The following is a 23,589-nucleotide window of genomic DNA, read 5'->3' on the forward strand; positions in this document are numbered from 1 at the left end:
GCAATCACTTAAACTTCTAAATAAATATGTCTACATTTTTACGTGCTATAGTGATTAGATACAAAACACGGTTTTACGAAAACACAGTTTAATAATATTCAGGTAAACATTTATGTAAAATATATATGCAATATAAATATTTTCAATTATAAAACACGATCTAAGCTTCTAAAGAAAAAATAATAAAAACCAAGTGAGTAAGTAACAAGCAAGATTTTGCAACACTTTTTCCGTCCTCTGAACTACATACATTTAATCGAAACGAACAAGATGATTAACTAGATTAACCAATCATATGACTAAATTCAGAAAATGTTTCATAAAATAGCTATAATACATAGAGTTATAAACATTTTTAATAGATAATAAGCGATCGAAATTCTGGCAATATTTCAAATGTGACCAACCATAACTCGTTCATTAGGATGGCCATTTTAAACTATCGTAAGATGGTGGAGCTGAAAAATTTAATCAAAATTTGTTACAAACCTGCATTATTTAAAGTCATGTTAAACTTACGCGGTTCAAAGTTTCCTTGATTAGTATGCTGGCCTGGTCCGGAGAATTGCTGCTCTTTCGGATCTATAAAAGCATAAATATAAAGATGAGCAAAAGGATTTTACTTTTTTACAATAAAGACGAATCAATTTACCCAAAAGAGGAGCACTTGGTTGGACATCATGCTCACCAACCAAACCCATTGAAGGATACAATTCTCCCTCTGGCGGTGCCCCTGGACTAAATGGGGGTTGACCAGACGCAGCCAGAGGAATGTGTCCCAAACTCGGAAATATTTTGACTTCCAAACTATGATGCATTGAAGGCAAATGAGCCACGATCTAAGTATAATATATCTGTAGTTACGTTTTAAGTTGAAATATTAGGATAGAAGTACCAACTTTGTATTCATAATTTACAGAGAATAAGGCGCACTGTGTGAAATTGGGCAGGAACACATTGGGAGGTAATGTCACTTTAAAAATATACGTATTTTCTCCGTGAGCCCCCAATCCCACGTCTCTGAGACTAACGAAAGTGTTTTCTTCCACTTTGTCATCTTTCTCAGGATTGGTGACCTTAAAATTTAGTTTCTGAAACATTGACAAACATTTCGACATTCATCAAAAGAATAAACCGAAACGGAGCACCTGTAATAACTCCAAAGTTACATTTTCCACATTGGTATTCGATAAGTTGCTAAGATAAACTGTGACATCTATCTGTTCTCCGGGGATTAAAGTTCTCTTGGGTAACTCCACATCCATGGTGATGGGACCTTGCGCACAGCACCAGCAGCAAACTGTCTTTTCATCTGAATAGTGGGTAGATTGCTATAAAAACAGAATAGTAGCGCTGACTTATCCTTCTTTGAGATCCATGTACTACTTACAAGATCCTCAGGTCTGGCAATGAAGTTCAAATCAATAGGAGAATTTATCACTATTATAAACTCATCGGAATAATCAAAAGCCATTTTCCTGTCCAACGTTGCTTTCAGCTTGTAGGACACAGATCCCTTTTCAGAATGGTAGGTACCTGGTATGTTTTGCTGTAGGATGATTTGAAATGGGTACATGTGCTGGCCAGCATGAAGACTTGTGCTTGCGTTTTCTGTGGAAAAACACATTTTCTGATAGAAGAAAATAATTTTAAACTCTACTTTTAGATTGGCTTACGATCACCATAGAGCCACTGTTTAATCTCAAATACATCTCTATCTCCAGTAAACTGAGTATCCCTCGATTTTTGAGTGCGTTCTTCGCTGTCGTAGTATGACTCCGTTCCCATCCATTCTGTATGTTCTTTACATGTTAGAATAAGCCTAACACCTACAATTTTTAACGAATGTTAGCTAAAGTTCAATTTTTAAATTAACTTAGACAGTGAACCCCAAAGTACATATAATTATACGAGGTGTTCAGAATTGTGAAATTAAGGACATGCACACAAGGCAACTCGGGATGCTCTGACGTAGCGGAAGTGTATGTCCCGAATCCTACTAAAAAAAAAGTCGAAATTTGAGGGTTCATCGAAGCAGTCAGAGTACAAGCGGGAGGGGGCAAAAAGTTCAGTGCTCGAGGTACGTGGAAACAGAACCAGCCCTTGTTAACGAACTGGTAAATCAACTAAGAAATTCTTGCAATCTCATTATCTTCCTTCCTGTCAACTATCAGAACCAGGTTTACTATACTCGTATCTTGAATCGCAAAAGAGGGTGAACGTTATAGACAATTTTGTTAACTCTCTATGAGGCGTTTTCTTAGCCTGAGACTCAGAACCACAAGTAGTTTTCTGGAAATTGTTGAAGCACACCTTTTTGCCAACAGATTCAAAGAATTTATTTTACGGTTCTAAAATTCCCTGTTTGTGAGAAAACTATTAGAGATAATAATGCCGTGTCGGTACGAACCATGGGAAAGAAATTATTTCTTTATCGCGCAACCTGTAGAAAATGAAAATATACAGAAATCGAGGATTTTTCATATTATTTCTATGTCAGCAACAATAATTTATTCTGATAGTCGCACATAAAAATCGTGTTACTTTACTTTCCATCATCAGTTATAAAAAGTAAAATTCTTTGCCACAAACGACGTAACTTCATCACTAAGTATGCAAAGTTATACTTTTCGTAAGTGGTTGCGAAAAGCAAACCATTGCGAACCTTCAAAGGGTTTTGAAAAGTGGCACTTGAAATGTTATAAAAAAAAGATTATTCACATATGTATTCGATTTAATTTAAAGCATGCAACAAGTACAGTTAGGTAGAGAAAAGACCGTCAAATTCAAATCCATTTTAATTAATCACATCAATTCCCTCAATTAAAATTAATTCCTTACCCCTCAAAGAAGTTTCCGAGTCCAAACATATTAACACTCTTCCTTGAATTGCTGTTCCAGGTAAATATTGTCCAGTGTAGTTATCCAACATTAGTTTACATTGTTGCGGCATGTTCTTGCAACTGAAACATGTTACTAATATGCTGGAACGAACTTTGAAACTGTTTTGTTTGTACAGTGTGTTGAAATAAAAAAAAATAGTCGACATTCAATGGATATTTCCAAAACAGTTTTTCCAAATCTTTTAAAATTTAGAGCGTTGCTCATTAACATGAAAAAGCGGCGTCCAAATTATGATGAAAACAACTTTATTGCAGGTGCGTCTATTTATTTTTGAGGCAGACGTAGCAAGAACTTGTTGAATATACTCGAAAAATGCCAATAAGATGGAACGTTAATTTTTCTTTTCCTTTCCGTTATTTTGCGGTTTAATGAGAATAATGGAAAAATCATAGAGAGTTATATGAGCAACAAATACTCTCAACATCTGTTACAGCAAGAAAGTCTTAATTGTTACTAGGCAAATATTTAAATATTGGCTGCGCAAAGTTATTAAAAAGTCTGAATACGCTTTAATATTGAAAAACAACCTATACTATTCAATAAATTTATTATTTGATGGTATCTAATTTTCTCTAATTCATTAAGGATTTAAGCGGCATTGCCAAATTTGTCATTTTTTCCCAGATATCAGAACTCTTTTCAAAGAAGATACCTGGAATATTACTACATTGTTGAACTTTAATTGAATCTTTTTGCAATGCATCCTCTATGACGATAGACAAAGTTTTTCGGAATGACGATTAAAAATTAAATTGCAGAGCGACCTTGAACTCCAAAAACCAACGACTAAAAAATAAAAAAAAGTGTCTGATTTTTCTTAATACGTTCCATATAAAATTTGGCTTAATATCAATTTATCGTTTGTTACACGAGTTATCCCTGCGATATGACTATCGATTTAGAGCTTACCTACTACGACGGTAGCGGTGAATTCATGAGACTCTACTTTTATACCTAGGCCTAAGAGTTGCAGTTTATGTGCATGTTCTGGAGTAAATTGTGTTGCACATTAAGACCGTTTGGAAAAAAATTATTACTTACACTAGAAACAGCAAATTAGTGGAAGTTGGTTGGGTGGGTTTCGCTCAGCGAACTGCCGCATTGCAAACATGTACATAAAATTTCTCCAATAAGTTTTATTATTTAATATTATTATTTGCAGTGGTATTTTTATCATGAGGCATAAGGCTTAAATCTTTATCTTTCTATAGGATTTTTAAACCGCGACGCAATTTATGTAGAACATTAAATAGTCTATTCTGCAGAGCGTGACCATTCCGCGAAATTCTCTAGCCCGGAAAATCTTTATTGAGAAGTGACAACGCGATTGTCGCTATTGTTAAATCCCCGATTTGCAATCATTGGATTTATATATATTTTTTCTGACCAGTTAAAGCAGCTTACTCGCCATTTAAAAGGATTAGTTCACAGGTTTTGTTTCAGTTATTGTTTCTATTACGAATAAACAATCAGTAAAATAATATAAGAATAAAAGTTAATCAAACCAATTAGCTTTTCCCTGGATTGCCTATTAGAACGTTTGATTAATGCAAACAAAATGGATCATTAACGGTTTGCTTTAACGGCCAATTTTTCGATTCTTCTACTTTAATGCACGATTCTATTACATACAGTCAAGTATGCACAAAATCAAGAAACACGGTATTGTGGTGTATAGATAAAGTATAAACCGTTTAGTTTTTGTCAATTATCCCTGTGTTTCATGGCTCTATCACAGTCAATGGTTTTAAAATGTTGAATTAGATGACTGGAATACTTCCAGCGAAACTCCTATGAATGGAACGCTGCATTCACGCATCACTGCCTAAATGTTCTTTCAAATTAGAACTTTAATTGTTTTATTCACGTTAAATCCAAAATTACATTTGCCTCAAGAACCATGACCAACACCAAAAAAAATATCGTAACTATGGCTTGGGGATTAATAGGAGATTAATATTCTCAACTCGCCCACTTCGCGCACGCGATAAAACGTTTAGATTATTAATCGCCGCCATTAAAACACTTAGGTTAAATAGCTATTTTTCAAATTTATTTAATTCTAAATTTCATCCCAGTTAAGAGTTATTAAAATCCACTCCAGTACGCCACTGAGTTGCAAATGAGTGACGTCGATTCGGTGCATGCGCCCAGTTTTATGAGCGTGCGTGTTTTGCTGGTGTTCGTCTATAACCTAAAAACATTAAAACCTACTTACCGTTCTTATTAAGAATAGAAAAATATTCAAATAATAAACACTAGCAAACTGCACAGAAACTGTATTATTCCTATCAAACACTCAAACATATAGTGAGCAAAAAAAATTATTTTATCACCGCTCGCGTAAGCATTAAATCTTGGGCGCTCCCGTTGCGTGATTTCATTCGTCCGATCGTAAGCGAAGATATATTCAAAGTCAGAGGTGTACTGGTAATATTTTTAGAAGGCCAAATACTTTAATATTAATGAATTTTATGGTGTATTAGATCATCAACCGTTATTAGGTTGTGGTGTAGTATATTTTAAATTATATAATTGAAATTTCGCAATTTCAAAAGCATTTTTTCTTGTATTTATTGCATATATTTCAAATACAAATAAGGTGGGTGAAAACTTAACTTTCTGATTTAATACTATAATGATGAAAGTACAAAAACAAAAAATATTATAATTTTATGTTGCTTATTTTAGTAGAAATAATGGGGTTAATAATAAAAATATGACCTAATGCATTTGGTCTTCTCCCTTTTTTGGGCATTCCAATATGGTTTTACAAAAGGCAGGTTGTAGATCTTTTTATATTTTCGTAGCGATATCGCTTGGTAGATGCTTCAATCCAATTTTAGTGCAGTGGCAAAATGTTCGTTATGCGGACCTACACTAATAAACGACATTTTTTTAATTCTAAAAATTACAAATTTTGGACAATTTACATTTTTAAGGATTTCTACTCTATCGAATTATAAAATGTCAATTTGATTTTTTTAAGCGATATCGAACAAACATTCTTATAGAATTATAGATTATAGATCAAAATGGAATAATAAATAATTCATTAAAAGTAGTAAAAAAACTACAAGTTGAAATAAATGCAAGTTTTCAATCAAGGGGAAAAGGTAGTAATGACAACACCGTAAGCTCTTTACAGTATCAGAATAACCCTGGTATGAATTCTTTAAATTTTATGATTTCTTTAATTAGTGAAAGAAAATAAATTATTAGAAGATTTTATTCAATTTTCAACTTCTCAATCATATTTCGATTGTTCTAGACAATTTGGTGGAGGACTTTCGTCGCAATAAGCGTCGTCATATACATACGTAAAATAATTAAATAATAATAAAATAATTTAAAACACAAGGTATTTAATGCTGTAAGATTCTAAATTAGTATCATTCTTCAAAAATTTCCAACTTTCTTTCTTTTAATAAATTCTTCTTCGAAATATGAAACGTAAAGTTTGTCAAGAAACAAAATCTTTAGAAGCCATCGATATAATATATTTTCCTGCAGGTTCATTATACTTGCCGTGCACATTGCCGATTTCTGCCTCCGTTTGATTGACTCAGGATGAACCGAACTGATGATAGCTAATAAGACCGAAGTCAGCCTTCAGGGTGCTCGAGTTAATTAAACTAGGATCTGGAATGAGACATAGAATCATAACAGATAACGGATCTTAATTTTCTCAAATTTTTAAGAAAAGACATCCACCGAAAGTACTGCAATGGTCCGGCGGCCTTCCATATTTGATATCCGTGGATTGTACTAGAAAACTCATAAACGGCACGGTTGATATATAATAATTTGTTTGTGTAATTGTTTGCTATACTCCTATCTATTGTTAAAAACATTGCCGAATAGCCTCCTTGACCGCCAGATTCAAATTCCAGTATTTGACGATAAAAAATATTAGACCTTATGTAAACATTAAACTTCATTAATTTATTAAAACAAAGAGCTATTGTAATACTAAGTCTAATATCACAAGGACAAAATTGTAAATATTTAAATCTACTCAAATATGAAGGCTGCAGCATTGACCCGTCATTATGAACTTCTTCACTATGAAGCACTTATGAAACATTCTTCACTTATGAAGTAAATTCTCGCATAACAGGGACATCTCTTAAGTCACTGGCTCAAATTCAAACGACATTATTAGCAGTATGTACTAAAAGCTAAACACTAGTGCAACTGCAATACATAGAGGAAGTAAGGAACTAAAACGGTGGGTCGCAGAATTCTCTCCCTTCTCCAAGGTGTTGGCATCAGTCCTTACAACTGCAGTTTCCTTGTCACAAAGCAATTGCCTCCTGACAAATTTAAAAGTAGCATCCACAATGTTAGCAGGAGTACTGTCCGAACATTGCTCTAGCTGGTCTTTTATGCAGTTGCGGAATGAATCAAAGTCTCTGAAATTTAATCATACTTTACTCACAATAGTGATAAACAAGTGTTCAAGATATATTGGGTGGTTTCTGGGACTCAACCATGAGGATCTCGGTAGTCATAAAAGATACGAGGTCGGTTAAATTAGGGCACAATTGCCAAATTAGGAGTTCGAGAATATGATGGTTTAAAATTTAAAAAATACCGATTACTGTCGGAGATATTCGAAAAAACTTAAATTTTTCAAATTTTAAAACAGAATATTGTCGAACTCCAAATTAAACAACTTCGTTCCAATTCAACCGATCTCGTATCTTTTGTGGTTACCAAGATCCTCCTGGGTGAGCTCTAGAAAGGACACCCTGTATGCGCATTTTAGAGATCACTTACGCGCAACCGTACTCTTTAAACAGCAATGTGAGCCAATTGGTGCCAGAGTTGTCGTCGGTTTCAGGAATTCTGTCCCCAAAGGTTGAATTGGCGCAGGTTTTAATTTCTTCTTGTTTTTCTTTAAGACACTCTAATCCACCTTCAGCAACAAACACTATTCGGAAACCAAAAATTCGTGTCCAACAAAGTTCGTTCTAAGCCGAAACACTTACGTGCCAATCGATCTCCATCCTTATGACACACAAATTCCTGTAATTGCTGCACAATGTCCAAAGTCTTGTTGAATGAGTTTTCTTCTTGCTGATTAAGACATGTCCGCACTGTTGCAGAGGCAGGATCGAAGCACTTATACACGTTAGGCCACTTATTGCAGTATTTAGCGAAGACTTCGTCCATGGATCCGGTTTTCTTAGCCTCCTCCAATTCAGTTTGGATTTCGCTGCTATTGAGGTACAGGGTAACACAATTTTTGACTCCTTCTTGTTGATTCTAGGATATTTGATGGTAAATAGTAAACTGCTTAATCAATGCTCTATATTTACGATTCCTCGTCTAATTCGAGGTATTTTTTTCAATCTTTATCCATTATTTATATTAGAATTATGAAATTTCAGAACATGAGTATCTTATTCAACAGTCTCTCTATGCAATTTGTTCAGATATATTTCTCGTGAAAATCTGTATCTCCTAAACGATATCACTTTTCTCCTTTTTATATCTTAGTATCAGTTAGTTTTAGTTAATTATAATTATTTAAATTTTATCAAACGGCGCCAACACGCAGCTCAAAAAAGATATTATTGAATAAAGCAAAAAATGTCCGTAAATGACCTCATTTGGATTAGATTTTCTAAATGAGGACCTCATCGAAATAGTGAAAATGAAAATAATTATTGCGAAAAGCCAAGTTTTACCAAAGCGACTTTTTATTATTTATGTAATTAATGATTCTGTTTCAACGAATCTGAAAATAATAATAAACAAAAGCAGGGCCAAAAATATAATAATTTCCTACCCTCTCAAAGAAACAAGAAACGCACAACTACATTGGTAAACTTCATGTCTTAGCTCTTGATACGCCTTATGGCCTGCTTTATACCAAATAGCGCATTACTATATTTAAGTTAAATAATTACCACTAATTACCAAATATTTTTAGAGTAATTATGCATTAGTGTTGTAAATCATTGAAATGTGGTAAACTTTCAGTTAATATAAAGATAAAAACTGTGCCTTTACTATGAGCCTGGCTTTAATTGGAGCAGGTACCTTGTTATCTATTTCTCAGCATTTCTCACATTTTCAAGTTGTAATTTTGCGTAAAAACTCTTAGCAATAATCAAAAAGTTTAGATTCATGCATTAGTGGTGCCCAAAAAAAAGCTGATAATCCATAGAATAATAATTATTTGAAAAATTTGATATATCTGAAAAACAGTAAAGGTACATACAAATTGTTTTTCATTTTCGGAATCAGAGAAACCAGGACGTTCCACTTCTGTACAAATATACAGGGTGATCTATTTAAATGGACAAAATCAGCTTTAAAATTGAGTAGATTAGCTGTGGCAATCTGTTCAAATGACAACAAATCTTCGATTTGGAAAAACACATCAAACATTGCTATTTTAAAGACTTTCTTAGAAGCGAAACCAATTCTAAAATATCTATTAGTCTAAATACAATCATCCTCTACCGTACCTAGTAGCAGTATTTGGCGTGGGATTAACGTTATTTTAATCGTCATTAAACTGTTGTTATCTCTATTTTTAATAATATCTTATGAATTTGGGTTACAACTTTGCCCTACGTGTTTTCCTATCTAATCTTTTAGAGCATACATTGCAGACATGTAGGCACGCCTTGGTTTCTACATAGAAGTCTTCTATGAGTCAAATTTCGTGGAAACAAAGTAAATAAAACCTAAATCAATCAACATGGGACAGATTTCAAACTTGATAAAATGATTTGCCACAGCATATGACCCATCATGCAATAAATAATTATGAGCGTAATAAGGAAATAAGATAAGAGCCATAAAAACTGGTACAAGTACTAAATTGTGTCTACCTTTAAAATATCAACACTTTCTCCGGCATTTTCCCTCTCACACTTTTCTCTCAAGACATTTTCAATCTTCTGTGGGTCAATGCTCGTATTACTTAGGTCAGGTACGTTTAAGCCGCCCTCTTCCAGCTGCTTCTTGACATCGCTTAAGTCCGAGTTATCTTGAATGGACTTCTTGATCCCATCAAGGTCGAGGTCGTTTGATATTTGACCAAGGACAAAACCTGTGATAAAAAGAGGAAAAATATTCTAAAATAACGTTTTTGAAAAACAGATAGTGTATCTTCTAAAAAATAGTATATGTCCAATTAATAGTATTTTGAATCGTGGTAATTATTAAACTACTACCTGTGCTGACGATAAAAATTAGTTATAAATGTATGTCGTCAATTAGCGACTAAAATTACCTTAAAAATGCTAAACTTTCAACTTTGGCCTGTGGAATTATTTTTGCTACGACTAAGTAAATGCTTTTGAATTTAGATAATATGGAGGGATCGGGTACCTTGCCCCTTAGTGATAACAATCATTAATGAATCAGTTAATGTGGAACTTAAATCTTTGACAATGGATGAGCAAAGTCCAAAAACCCATATAGGACAAAGCGTACAGTAAAAATGACCGCAAAATAGACACTTACCTATAGGTTATTACATAAAAAAAATTCTATTGCGTGCATAAGTGAAAGTCTAAATTTACAAACATGTAACTGTATTATAGTTGCGAAGTAGTTTATTTCAACTTATATTAATTAAAGAAATATTTAATAAATAACTATATAAAAGTAGGTAAGTCTAATTTCTCCTGCTTACATTCGGTGACTATCACATTCTCATTTTATAGTTCACGCACTCTCTAAAAGTTCTTAAAGAATCTTCTTACCGACACAAAGAAGCATTAGACATCCCAAGGAACTTTGATTTCTTGCCATCTTTAATGGAAAAAACAATAGTTACTATCAATAGATCACTTTTCACCACACAACGTGCCTCTTATCTCGGCTACCAATAACTATCTAGGTACTAGCTTGGGAAGTTCAGGTCAATGATGAACGAAATTATTGAATAGATAAAGTTAGAAATTTGCGATAAAATACTTCTACGAGGCGCATGTGACCCGATTCGATTTAGAGACACCGCTTTCAATGTGTATGGTGTGCAGGGGTACTAATTACTGTGGGACATGGAAGATTATTGTTGAACCGAATTGTACTCTGTAGTAGGTACTTTGCATAGTGTGCGTACCCCTTCTACAAAACTGATCACGCTGCAGACGATAGCCGAATATAATTGTGCACCAACTAGAAAAAAAGGAACGTATGATATGCACCATGCACTTTATGTTCTTGATGTTGATGACCTAGAGTAGGAAATTTTGCGTCATTGCGTTATCCGTTGGGGATATTTTTACTTTTTCTGAGTGTGTTATCATATAAAGTTGTAATATTCATGCTCTTACTCCTCATTTGAGAGAAATAATTTAGACGGGTGTATCGAATTTGCTATGTAATAAGAACCGAGAATTTTGCAGTATGCAAGATGGAATGTGCGGCTATATTGCACACTGTGCAGACATTTCGCCAAATCTTTGAAAAATTTTAAGATAAAGAGTTCATATTAACATGAGTCCCCGAAGGCTAAGTTCTCGAAGTACAGGCTATTCAAATATTTTAATTGCATTTTTTGATACTTTTGAGCTATGACACGGTGTTTTGACGAAATTTCGATACCAGGAAACTTGATGGTAAGAAACTCAAATATTTACTCAGTTTTTGTTTACTCATAAAGGACGTAACATACTGTTACATACCTAAATTTAAATGACCATAGATTTTTTTTAGCTTATTGTATGTTATCTTGGTATAAAAAAATTTTTCTCCATAATATAAAAACCGATATTATTAACAAAGGGACATGTTCGGTTATTTTAGCGGATTATTCAAGTAAACTGAAACATATTACGTTTCATGTTTCATCCAAAGTTCTCGAGTTCATATGATTTTTATAGATTACTCTTTTTCCGCATTTTTAAGGGGAACGAATCCCGAACCCTTATCCGATTTTTTTCTTTATATCATCATTCATTAGAATCTTTTGAGAAACATCTATTTCCTACATGTGCAACGCCCTACACCTCTTGATTGACTACAGATCAGTGCACCTGTTATTTAAAGTTTTTAAAAACACCAAACTACGAAATAAGATGATTCGATACATTTATCGTTGATAAAAATCCTGAAGTTCGAAGTTTCGAAAATTTTTCAACTAATAAAGATATTAGGGGGAGCAAAAAATCCCTAGATAAAATTATCAATTTCGAAGCGCTTAATCTCCTCACTAATTCGGGGCTGACAATATTCAATTAAAACCAAATTTGTGTAGAAAAATCACATTTTATTAAGTAAAATCGCCTTACAAATTATGCTTTGTACATTCACCTTCATATTATAATTAGAAAACGAAAAGAGACAATATTTTAGGCGATGTCTAGTAGCTCAACACAAGTGATTTGTATTACGATTCAACCGAAGATGATTGTGAACCACTCCTTACAAAAACGCTTAAAACTAATATTTACACCCTAAAAACAAAAATTTACGTCTATTTATATTAGGTTCGGCTTCTGCTAGAATGCGGTCATCCGCACCAAGAGCAATTATTGCAAACTATATTATATTATAATGTAAAAATACAGACACTACCCGGCATCCCTTCGATCTAAAAAAAACCTTAAAGCTACAATTAATTTAATATAATCAGTCAAATTCAATAGTTGTTTACGTAGTTGATTGAGAGTGCTGGTAATTTTTTTATATTCGGCCGTAAAGGTTCTTTTTACATTCCGATTTTCAAAACATGGTAGAATTCACTATCATGTAATGACAATAGGTCACTGCATTAATTTCGATATTTTGTTATTGTTTTAAATTAGTAGTTTAAAGACAACAACAAAGAGTCGAAATAAAGGCAGTAAACATGCTTGCGCCTTTTAAAACTTATAACGAGTGATCATTAAAAAAAAAAGCCTTGTGGTACGCAGCGAACCGCAACTAACAACTAATGCCTAATTAAGTTTTTTTTAATGATCACCCTTTTTTAGGAATCATATCCTGAGAATAAGAATACAACTTCTAATAACCAGGATCGCGGGGACAAAATTACAGTGAAGTATATTAAAGTGTTACAGATACAAAAAACAAAGCAAACTGTTATATAAAATTAATAGTATATTGGCTTTAAACGCGTTGAACTGAGCTTTTCATAATCGATTTGAATTCGTTACAGTAAAACAATCCTATGTAAATCGTTATTTTATTGATTCGATTTATTTGATCGAATCAATCGTCTTCCCAACGCTTTGCTATATTCCGTATATTAATTTCTAAATAGGATTATGTGCTTCTACCTACTTAATATATTCCTGTTGCATATTGATCTACCCCTCAATCAAGAGTGGAAATTTCAATAAGCTTTCATAAATTAAGATTTGAATGTCAAGAAAATATCGCTTGGTTCAAACGTTCTATGGAGGAAGAATGTAGGAATTATTCCTACTTCCTAAGAACTTTTACAACCAGTGATGAAGAGGGTCCGTTAAATTTAATAATTGGTTCTAATGCAAAAACAACTGTATTACCACTTCAATCAAAAAAGGAAGGGAATAAACTGGAACCCCTAAAAACTGAAAAATATCATGAAAAACCTCGTAATGTCTAAATATATACATTTGAACACAAAAAGGGATGCATATGGAAATTTACACTGAGGGGACGAGGATGAAAATTAATCATTTTACCTTTTCATCTTCATCACTTCAATATGAATTTCCGTGAAAGTTTTCCAGTAATGTTGGCATCATTTACATTTAGGTGCATAAAAAGGAGGCATCTCAAAATTTTTCTGAAATATGATCTTATACATACAACTTTTTTATTCTTTTAAGATTTACATGATTTTTTTCAATCAAGGAGAGGGAAACTTTACAAATTAATCAACTTTATCAGTATTTCTGAAGAAAGCTGAATTTCTATGAATTATACAGGGATCACTAAAACCACTTTTTTAGCTTCTAGATTAGAAACACCCTAGGGTAAAATCCAGCTTTACCATGTCCCTCGAACCAAGTCTGTATGCAAGTTATATAGTTTCTGCACATTATTTTTATAAATACTTCCGAACCTCGTCAGGTTCCGATTTATATCCCAATATATTATACAAGTATTAAAAATTATCGAATAACATTATATCATTAATCCATCCCATAACCATCATATGTTCCAACAAAATAAAGCATAATAGTAATTGTAAAAATATGCACCATGTTACACGTCAACAATACGAAAACAGGTGATAACGCTCTTGAATATGTCAATTTCTTTAATTCACGAACATCAAAACCATAGTCCGTAGCGTTATTTTGCGCAATTTTAAATATTCCAGATGACAAACTCTTACATTAAAATGTTTTAAGTGAACTGGTAACATCACTATGCAAACTATTACTAAACTTTATAACAGAAGTCCCTCATAGACTTAGACACTTGGGATCTAGAAATTTTAAACGTGCCTATTCCAGTCACATCCTAAACTGCTGTGGATATGTTACCTTCAAAAAGAAGATATTTCATAGATATAGTCAAGGTCAAAGGACCAAAAAACAAATACAGTTTGCAATAATTGTAAAAAGTATGTTTGTAAACAATGCGCAATTGAATTGTTTTCAAAGTGCGTCGAATAATTTTTTTTCTGCATTAAGTAGTTCTTAAATATGTGCGTTAGGTTACCAACTCATAATAACCCATTTTATCAATTATTTTTCAGTAAATAAACAGAATCACGTACAAAATACCTATTGACCATAATCTCACAGATTTTCATCCCTGTTAACTAATTCAATCAACTGGATATCAAGTAGGATGCGTGGTGTTACGTGATGGTCAATCCTTATTTCCTAAACTATAGGAACAATTGGGTTATATTTATTTAGTTACGAAGTAAATACCTACTAATCTCTGTATAACTGCTGATTTTTAAAAAAATCTATAAACTGGTGCACTCCAACTGAATTTTAAACGTGAACAAGAGGCTATGAGATCTAATTCTCTTTCAATTCATAAGTGACGTGTGGTGGTAGAAGATTCATATTACTCTCTTCAAAACGAAAAACCGTTATCCTAAACGGCCTTTCCTATTTGAAATGATACACGAAAAATCATCGTGTCTAAAATAACTAACCGATGTTTGTTTATTCACAAGAAAAAAGAATAATTCAGGGATCCCACTTCTATAGCTACAGCCTTTGATACCTTTTTTCAAAGCATTTCATGTACATTCATACTACTTCGACTGCTGATGTGGATCCCATATTTTCTCTTCCTATTTTCCCCTTTAATTATTTAGAATAAAGACATCTTGAGCATCGCTACCAAAGTTCGGCTTGTCCTTTAACCTCATTTAGAGCAAATAGTCGCCAATGCAACGAGCACTTTTGGATTCATGATTTGCAATTGCAAATATTTTCGGAACAAGTCTACTATCAGGCTGCTTTTTTATTAGTTTGTATGATAGAAATTAGAATGCTTCTGGTGTATATAGTATCTAATCTATCAATGTCATGTCAGCAGTATTGAATCCATCTAGAAGCACTTCTAAAGTATCTCGCATTTGAAGGATACTCGAGGTAAAATTCTCAAGTCCGCATGATTTTTTTGTTTTTGCTGACACCAGAGTTTTAAGCTTCTAATGTTAACATTCTTAATGATAATCATTTTATCAAAAAATAAACTTAGTGTAAGTATTTTCATAATATCCTATCAGTGAGATGGTTAAGTCAATAATCTAGGTATTGAAAATATATAACTTGAACTTATTTTTCTGAGGATACATTTGATCTCCAAACTTATCGTAGTTATTCCCGAACCATAAAAATAAGACTGTTTTACCAATAACTCCTTGCGATGAATATGAAGAGCTCATGTGCACTCTCTGTCAACACCTGTATCATAATATTGACATAAAACTCACCTTTTGAGTGAATCATTAATGCGCTTGTAGGTGGTGAGGTTTAATATTACAAAATTAACATTACACTGACGCAAGCGAATGAAAGTATAAAACTTTAAAATTCTGCTACTAACTTAAGAAGTTGCCTTTATAAACATCCTTTATGTCACATTATATACACAATTATTATCACCTCTCTTGCACAGCTTTCAATAATTACATTAAATTGGACTTTGAAACCCCTAAACTTGGTTTAGCTGGTTAATTATTATAAAACTGTCGGAAAGACTAAATGTGATTCAAAGTAAATTGAAACACAATTTAACAAATCGAAATAAAAACAACATATACACTTTCAAACAGAATTAAGAGACCTTGACAGGAAACATATCCGACTCCTCTGTCCAATGTAATATTCTACAAAAAAATTGTAGAACCTTACGGATACTTATTCTTTTAGTCAGCTTGGCATATAAAGGTCCTTCTTCGTTTGTTGCTTGCAGTCCTTTCAAATTCCAATTCTTTCTGCGCTAGCGCCATTTCGGCTCGTAGCAATTCTTTGTCTTCTTCTAAATCATCTTCATAAACTGGTCCCTTAACCTATTATAATAAAAGTAATCATTGATGAGTCAGGCAATGTTATACACTATTTACTGAAAATAAGGATATAAATTAAATTTAACCACGTATTCTGAGCTCTAAAATAGAACGAAAACTTGAAGATAAACATATATGAAAAACCGCTGCAATTTTCTTATACATACAGGGCGTGAACAATTAGTTTTTCAGGATAGTTTTAAAATATTTCCGAAATATGAAGAGATAAATCAATTAAATTTAAAAAATCGACATAATTTTTTGTATTTTTTATGAAACTCTAAAAAGAAATAGTCACATGTCCAGGGGCGGGTAGTACAAGAGGGGTAGTACGTAAAACGTACCAATATTTTTTGATATATTCCTTTATTAATAATTTTATAGAAAAACATTTGTCAAATTTCTCTCCAACAAGTCTTCATCTAGGCTCTGAAGCTGGTGAGAGACTTATCCTTGAAACGCCAACAAAGGCCCCAGTTCCAGTCATCTAGCAGAAATTTTAACACGTGAAAGCTTCTACCCTTCAAAATGTGTATAAACACAATTATGTAGACTTATTAAGACGATACTCTCCTCACAACCAGTAAGAACTTGGACTGAAGTAATATAAAACGTTAGAAGTGTCTCGATTATTAAAAAAAGAACATTCTGGATGTGGACCTACCGACTCTGAACCTCTACAAACAAATTACAAATACATAGCAGATCTTGTATTAACCAGGATATGATAAACGGCTCATGTGAGGATAACATTCAATATATTAAAACAACAAAATATCCAAGCATCTATATCAACTAACATTTGAGATGGGGAACAGGCAGGCAATTGAACGTTCAAAAATAAACAAACTTATAATAACATTATGTAAATTTAGAATCCTAGTCAATTTGATAAGCAAACACACTATAATGACATTCTACAATACAATATTTGAATCAGCATACTATAGGGAATAATAGGCTAGGGAAGTCTGCACGAAAACATGCTTAACATAATAAAAAAAGTATAAAAGTATATACTGAAAATCATAATCAAGCAGAAACTCAATTGGCCATCTTCAATCCTTTACCAAACCCACAAAGTCCTTAATGTTCAACAATTATACTTTAAAATCTTTATAGGATACATAAAAACGTACACAAGGAAGAATTTATAAAAGTACATTATGCATATAATAAAAAAATTCAATTCAACGAAAAAATAGAAATATAAGGACCCAGTAACATATAGTAACAAGAAGTGCATAAAAAAAGTTCTGCTTTTATTCCGTTTGGGAATCGTGCCTCGCACGCAAATAGAGGTGGTTGGAACGATAAAGTCGGACATTATTTTCAGTTGAAACTGACTGAAAATAACATTGACCCTTTGTTAGGGGTCAGACTGAGGGCAGGGGTCAGAGTTGGAGGCCTTTATTGACGTTTGGATGACAGGTCTACCATCGTCTTCAGAGCTTGAAAGGGAATTGTTAGAATAACGAATGTTGACGGTTGGCGGGAACGCGTATCAAACTTGCGAAGTATTCAGGAGGTTCTTCCTCTCAACAATCACTAAGGAGGGACAGTTTTTTGGCTCTGAAATACTTCCGCTTCCAATCCTCAGTAAGTGAAAAGAGAAATTATTAGAGTTTCATGCACTCAAAATATTCACCTTCCATACATATTAGTTTTCGTTCAAGCTCTTAACGGAAGACGGTTAATGTTATTCTCGGTTAGTTTTAACTGAAAATAGTGTGCAATTTCTCGGCTCCAACAACCCCTACTTGTGTGTGATATCTTTTTCCCAAATAATAGTGTAAGAGAAAAATAGAACATATACAGATGCGAGCAAAAAAATAGCGTCACCTACTTTTCGTTTTTGTGTTTTTTTGTAACTTTCTTCAACATTTTCTTTAATATACGACGCACCGACATCAAATTACTTGTAGATGGTTCTTAAAAGTGTTCAAAGAATGTGTTGTGTTTATGATTTCACTCATCTCAATTGATAGAAAAATATTCAACTTAAAGCTACGAGAGCATAGGTGACGCAATTTTTTTGCTCACATCTGTATATTTTTTAAACGTTCAATCTATTAATAATTATGAAACGTTGGACAGTCCTAATTCCTGAATGATGGTTTAAGGTGCCTGACAGGAACAGTGAGCATTGTTCAATGTGTGTACTAATATACTACAATTGTACTAATTTTAGTACAGGACGAGTAACCATCACGTAAATTGCTATTCTATTTTCGAATAATGATAATGCTTATTTCAACATACCTCCTCAAACTCTGTTTGTCCACTTTTAACTTGAAAATACTGTATTATTCCGACATCAATTTCAGTTTCTTCTGCTTCCATATCCTCCGCCTGCATGTCTATGTCAGAGTCGGAGCCTTCACCACTCTCTACGGATCCACAGGAATCGCCATACTGCTCACATTCGTCGTCGTACGAACATGAAAACTTAATTTCTCCTCTTTCTAACGATTCGAGATTTTCTGTGGATAATAGAGAGCAATATAGGCCTCTAAACAGAAGTGGGAATTGGTCAAGTAGTATACATAAGATTAAAAAAAACCAAGTGGTTAAAGGGTGATCAAAATAAAAAAAACTGATCTTCACAAGATAATTTCACCAGTCACAGTAAACAAATGGACACTCATCTTTGGCTTTACAAAAAAATATACATCTGATACGCGACCAAAGGTAATTTTAGGGACATGTGTTGACAAGGCTAAATTCTAGAGAAACACAAACTGAACATTAGTTTCTTACCTGGATTAACCATGGCTTTTCTTATAGCACTAGGATCCTTCCTGGACCATTTTTGCACCTCCTCATCCATTTTACTAATTTTAGCAGGATTCATCGCCCACAAGCATCCTTTTCTCTGTTGTCCATTTAAAGCAGGTTTCTCTATTTTCTCAAAGCACTTATTCAACGATAAATTATGCCTAACCGAGTTTTTCCACCCGCTAGGCGCAGTTTTAAAATATGGAAAATGTTTGCACATGAAATTATATATTTCCGACACAGGTAGTGAACCTGCTCTGCTATTTTTTAAAGCCATAGCTATTAAACATGAGTAACTATATGCAGGCTTTGGATATACTTTGAAATCATTGCTATCCATGGGCTTTTGCGCCGGTGTCACAGATTTGCGCTGTATTGTTTGAGATATCATTGTGGTCGGCAACGTTCTTATAGTCATTGATCCACCACTGACTTGAGTTATTACAGGAGTGGTCACTGAGTTCAAATTTTTTATGAGAATAGTAGAATTTGACTGAGAAGTGCGAATTGCGAGAGGCTTTAGGCTAGTTTTTGCTAAAATAGGAGTAGCTTTTGAAATCGATTTTATCACAGCTGTAGTAGCCGGCTGAGGCTTCTTTTTGGCAATCGTTTCTCTACCCTCTAGGCGATTCAGCAAATCTTTCTTCGCAACACTTGCATCTCCCTTTAAAAACAAAAAAAAATTACCCCACTACCTATGAACTCAAATAAAAACTACTGGTGGCAAAAAAGCACTACAAAGCTTACCCTAATTGAAGCAATTTTGATGGTGGCTGGTGAAAATGTTAGATGACTCTCCCTTAAAGCTGGCGAAGGACTTCTTCCTATACTGGAAGCTAATGACATAACAGGCAAAACAGCATTTGGATTGACCATTGTGGGGCCATCATCCCCACTGAAATCCAGTATGGAGTGGTTGGAATTTGAATTGAACCACTTGGCCTCATGTGAATCGCCGAAGTCTAGAGGTTCAAGACTGTTGAAATTGAATCCAGAGAAATCATTATGACCTCCGACTAGCATATCCATATCTGATTTTATGTCTATGTCTAAGACATCGGGGAATGGCAGCGAGTCTGAAGCGTTCAGAAATATATCCATAGCTGTGGTCATGATGAGTCTGATGTAGTGGATTCTTGTGGTTATGTGGATAAGCTAAAACCAAGAAAACTAAGAAATAATAGCCGTATCTAAACCTGGAAAACCTTGAGTAACCATGGAACACAAGAGATTTTAACTTTACAAATATTGTGTGTGTGACATCAAATGTCAAATATTATAAGGAATTTGCTAAATTTCTAATGACCTTATTCTTTATAACTGTTTAAGCTGGCTTAAGAATTAAAACTGCGTAGTGTCTATGATTATCATAGGCATGAACTGATTTTAATTATTAACCCAACTTAGATGTAAGTGGAGAATACAAGCATAAATATTTGAATGAGTGACTGAAATACCTTTTGGCTTATTCCATATTAACTTATAAAATATGAAGAATTTTTTGAGCAGCAATATTTTATTAAAATATTAATAATATCTTCATATAATATTAGGTCCCAATAAGTTTAAGTAGGTACCTAACATAAACAGAAAATACAGATTTGACCTCTCTTAAGTATTTCATTATGTTCAGTTCCTATTTCTTTAAATGTTTTCTTAATTCCTAAATTATATTTTGTAAATATATATTGTCTTATTTTAACCCAGGATTTAATTGAGTGGATTGTTCCATAAGAAGTTGAGTAGTAGGGTAAGTGCAAATTGAATAGTAACATTGCCAGTGGCTGATTAAAGAGTTGTTCAGGCCAAACTGTTGGGCCAACAAAAACAAGACTGCTATGGTTTAAAATATGTTTAATGTAAATAGATATGATATACCTAGGGCTAGACTTAAACTTATGACAACTGGTAAGTAACATAACAAAGAAAAATCATGTGCAAAATTAAGGAATTCATTATCTAGTACTTGTTACTTACCCATTGAACTAAAAAGGGGATGCAAGTAAACAGCTAAATGCGACATGTTTTAATTTTTATTTTATAAGTTAGAGAAAGGTACCCTCACGTTATTATTGCCAATTAATATATATGTATATATTTACATATATAAATGTATATATATATATATATGAGATCCAATTTCAGATATTTAGAATTATCATTTGACTTTTTATTGTTGTGCTACAAGATTTGAGGTTGGTTCATGCTGCCAGAAAAATGGCGGGATTTGAGGAAAAAGTCCGTGTTAAATGGGAGACGTGTGTTGTTGTGACCTTGAAGCGTATTCCCGCCAATAACACATAATATCCTAAATATAACAATTTAATGCTGTTTCAAGCCCGGAAATTTAATATTTCTGGAATGTTTCAACCACCTTTATCCATGAGCAACGGCCCCAAACGTTACAACAACGGGCTTCAGCCCAGAAGGCACTTTAATGGCTCCACTACCGAAAGGGTTCCAAAAACCGGCTACTTTCAGAAAAAACCCTTTTTGCATTTTAATTATATAATTACGTGTCTGAAGGCTTAAATTTCTGGAGCCAATTTACCATGAAACTACTTGGGGAGGGCAGTTGTACCAGAAAAAACCACCAGACAAAGGGAACGGTAGCAGAAACAGAAATTGGCCGTTTTGGGTTTTTGGGTTTTTCCTAACAGAACTGGTCCTATAAGGGTATTCTAAAATAACAATGTAAACTTACGATTCCCTCCTAATTAACTGTATACACCTGTCTGTTTAAAATTTCCTAAAAATTAAGGTAAAATCCATTTTCAACACTGACACCAATGTACAATACAACCGAACCCGACAATTGTATACAAAAATTGCTGTTTAGACGGAGAACGACGAAGACGTTCAAATTGATTGGCTGGGCCACGTCCCGTGCTATCGAATAGAGCACCTGATTGGCCAGAAATTTCAATGGTCCAACATGTCGAACTCCCTGGCACATGGCGTTTAAACAACAACCTAAATTTAACCTATTTTTTTGGGTTTTTGAGGATTTGCACCTGGAAATTAATAATGGGAAATTTTTGCTCAATAGTTGTATATGTGTTGGGGTAAGTTTATTGGCTTTCGGCTATTCTCTTTGATCCAAACGAACATTGCAAGCCATACCTCATTGGGGTATTGTGCTCGGTATCGGGCATTTAAAAATGGCGACCTTTTAATGCCGAATTCTGAAATCGCCAATTTTTGATTATTGTGATGTTTAAACAATGCATAACGCAATGCATAAAAATTGCACCGAAAATTAAAGAAAAAATTTCTATGTTATTTGTTATGTCTATGTAATGCACTGTGTAAACATCAATAGATACATATAACCATAAAGCTAACTTTCTATACTATGTAATATAATATATTATGCGTTGTACGTTATATAAGCGCAAATTTAATTTGTTTAATTAGACATAAGAGAAAGAGACAACAAATTATTGGAAACGTTTTATTTCCTTAAAAACATTTAGAATTTATTTTTAAAGTTTAGTTTTTCTTATCCTTGTCGGCGGAGACTAGCTTCATCCTTGTTGCTCTTGCGTTGATCGTTGTTTGATGTGGGCGAATCCATTCAAGTCATATCGAGGGAAGACAAAAGTCATATAGAAAACCGGTACATAAAATTATATAACTAACACTAGCATTTTTGCTATGCACGGAATACCCTATCTATACATTTATTTTATCACTGGTGGTGATATCTGATATATATAAATGTTGCTTAAAATTATGGGCCGTATGTTAGTTTTACAAGTGACCTTCCCTCAAATTTGGGACAATGGAATAGATCTAAAATTAATCGACATACATAGCGCTCTCTGCCGGTGCAGAGCTTACCGAAAGCAGGGAATTGAATGAGACTGCCTGAGATTAGCGACAAGTGTTGCTGCGTGATATAGATGGCAGCAGCTAGAATTTGAAGTTGGAAGGTGCAGACAGATCCGTAATTGCTACATTAGGTAGCGATTCTTGACACTACTCTTAATAATGTCCCCCTATAAGTGGGACGTAAGAAGTAAAAATAAATGATTCTCCTATAAGAGCTTTTCACGAAATCAGGAATCACCACCCCGTGGGTGTGTCATGCTATGTTTACGTAATGTAATTTATCCATTTTGACTTGAACTGGTTCGTATGAAAACTATTAGAGCAGAAAAGATCAAAATTATGGTCTTTCAGGAAAATAAATCCTTCCTTTAGGTATACTTTACATTTTTGGTCTGAACCTAATTTTAAATTTTGAGCATAAATAGTGTGGGTAGCAGCTTTTGAAATGAAAACACTATACGTATGTAAGATCAATCCTCCGTATATTACACATATCTAGCCCTTTCAACCTCGATCCTTTAGTATGCTCTGCATGACGTAGGAAACAGAACACCCAGTAAATTTGGCTCTAGGCATATTAAATAGCCGATGGAACTTCTTCAAAGGGCAATGTATGACAATAAGTG

At 33.6% G+C, this 23,589-nt stretch overlaps 3 protein-coding genes across 4 annotated transcripts; all 3 read right to left on the minus strand.

The window, feature by feature from the left end:
• Positions 1-202: 202 nt before the first annotated feature.
• Positions 203-5,344, minus strand: LOC136409903 (arrestin domain-containing protein 5-like). 2 transcript variants are annotated; one of them, XM_066391753.1, is made up of 9 exons: positions 5,123-5,344; positions 2,842-2,963; positions 1,677-1,829; positions 1,391-1,611; positions 1,149-1,331; positions 900-1,091; positions 653-839; positions 520-582; positions 204-458 (listed from the first exon to the last, which is right to left on the minus strand). In XM_066391753.1, exons 2-9 carry the CDS (start codon positions 2,951-2,953, stop codon positions 421-423), a joined length of 1,149 nt encoding a protein of 382 aa, XP_066247850.1. In that variant the 5' UTR covers positions 2,954-2,963; positions 5,123-5,344; the 3' UTR covers positions 204-420. The 2 variants fall into 2 exon arrangements, with proteins under 2 accessions (XP_066247851.1, XP_066247850.1); XM_066391754.1 differs by lacking the exon at positions 2,842-2,963 and having other exon boundaries at positions 203-458.
• A 1,505-nt stretch (positions 5,345-6,849) lies between these two features.
• LOC136409904 (27 kDa glycoprotein-like) lies at positions 6,850-10,996 on the minus strand. The gene is made up of 5 exons (XM_066391756.1): positions 10,635-10,996; positions 9,756-9,976; positions 7,899-8,175; positions 7,687-7,840; positions 6,850-7,319 (listed from the first exon to the last, which is right to left on the minus strand). Exons 1-5 carry the CDS (start codon positions 10,681-10,683, stop codon positions 7,079-7,081), a joined length of 942 nt encoding a protein of 313 aa, XP_066247853.1. The 5' UTR covers positions 10,684-10,996; the 3' UTR covers positions 6,850-7,078.
• A 1,128-nt stretch (positions 10,997-12,124) lies between these two features.
• Positions 12,125-21,977, minus strand: jumu (jumeau). The gene is made up of 5 exons (XM_066391775.1): positions 21,834-21,977; positions 19,877-20,284; positions 19,112-19,793; positions 18,614-18,834; positions 12,125-16,354 (listed from the first exon to the last, which is right to left on the minus strand). The coding sequence occupies exons 2-5, from the start codon at positions 20,240-20,242 to the stop codon at positions 16,211-16,213; spliced, it is 1,413 nt and encodes a 470-aa protein (XP_066247872.1). The 5' UTR covers positions 20,243-20,284; positions 21,834-21,977; the 3' UTR covers positions 12,125-16,210.
• Between the last annotated feature and the right edge of the window lie 1,612 nt (positions 21,978-23,589).

Source organism: Euwallacea similis, chromosome 7, assembly GCF_039881205.1.
Source record: "Euwallacea similis isolate ESF13 chromosome 7, ESF131.1, whole genome shotgun sequence".
Lineage (NCBI taxonomy): Eukaryota > Metazoa > Arthropoda > Insecta > Coleoptera > Curculionidae > Euwallacea > Euwallacea similis.

Coding starts and splice junctions, on each gene's coding strand:
- LOC136409903 (XM_066391753.1), bottom strand. CDS start 2,953: ATGCCGCAACAATGTAAACTAATGTTGGATAACTACACTGGACAATAT. Junction 1,830..2,841: donor CTCGGAAACTTCTTTGAGGG/GTAAGGAATTAA, acceptor TAAAAATTGTAG/GTGTTAGGCTTATTCTAACA. Junction 1,612..1,676: donor ACAGTGGCTCTATGGTGATC/GTAAGCCAATCT, acceptor GTTTTTCCACAG/AAAACGCAAGCACAAGTCTT.
- LOC136409904 (XM_066391756.1), bottom strand. CDS start 10,683: ATGGCAAGAAATCAAAGTTCCTTGGGATGTCTAATGCTTCTTTGTGTC. Junction 9,977..10,634: donor TCTAATGCTTCTTTGTGTCG/GTAAGAAGATTC, acceptor TTTTTATCACAG/GTTTTGTCCTTGGTCAAATA. Junction 7,320..7,686: donor TTTAAAGAGTACGGTTGCGC/GTAAGTGATCTC, acceptor ATTAAATTTCAG/AGACTTTGATTCATTCCGCA.
- jumu (XM_066391775.1), bottom strand. CDS start 20,242: ATGACCACAGCTATGGATATATTTCTGAACGCTTCAGACTCGCTGCCA. Junction 18,835..19,111: donor AAAAGCCATGGTTAATCCAG/GTAAGAAACTAA, acceptor TATTATCCACAG/AAAATCTCGAATCGTTAGAA. Junction 16,355..18,613: donor GACAAACAGAGTTTGAGGAG/GTATGTTGAAAT, acceptor TTATTATAATAG/GTTAAGGGACCAGTTTATGA.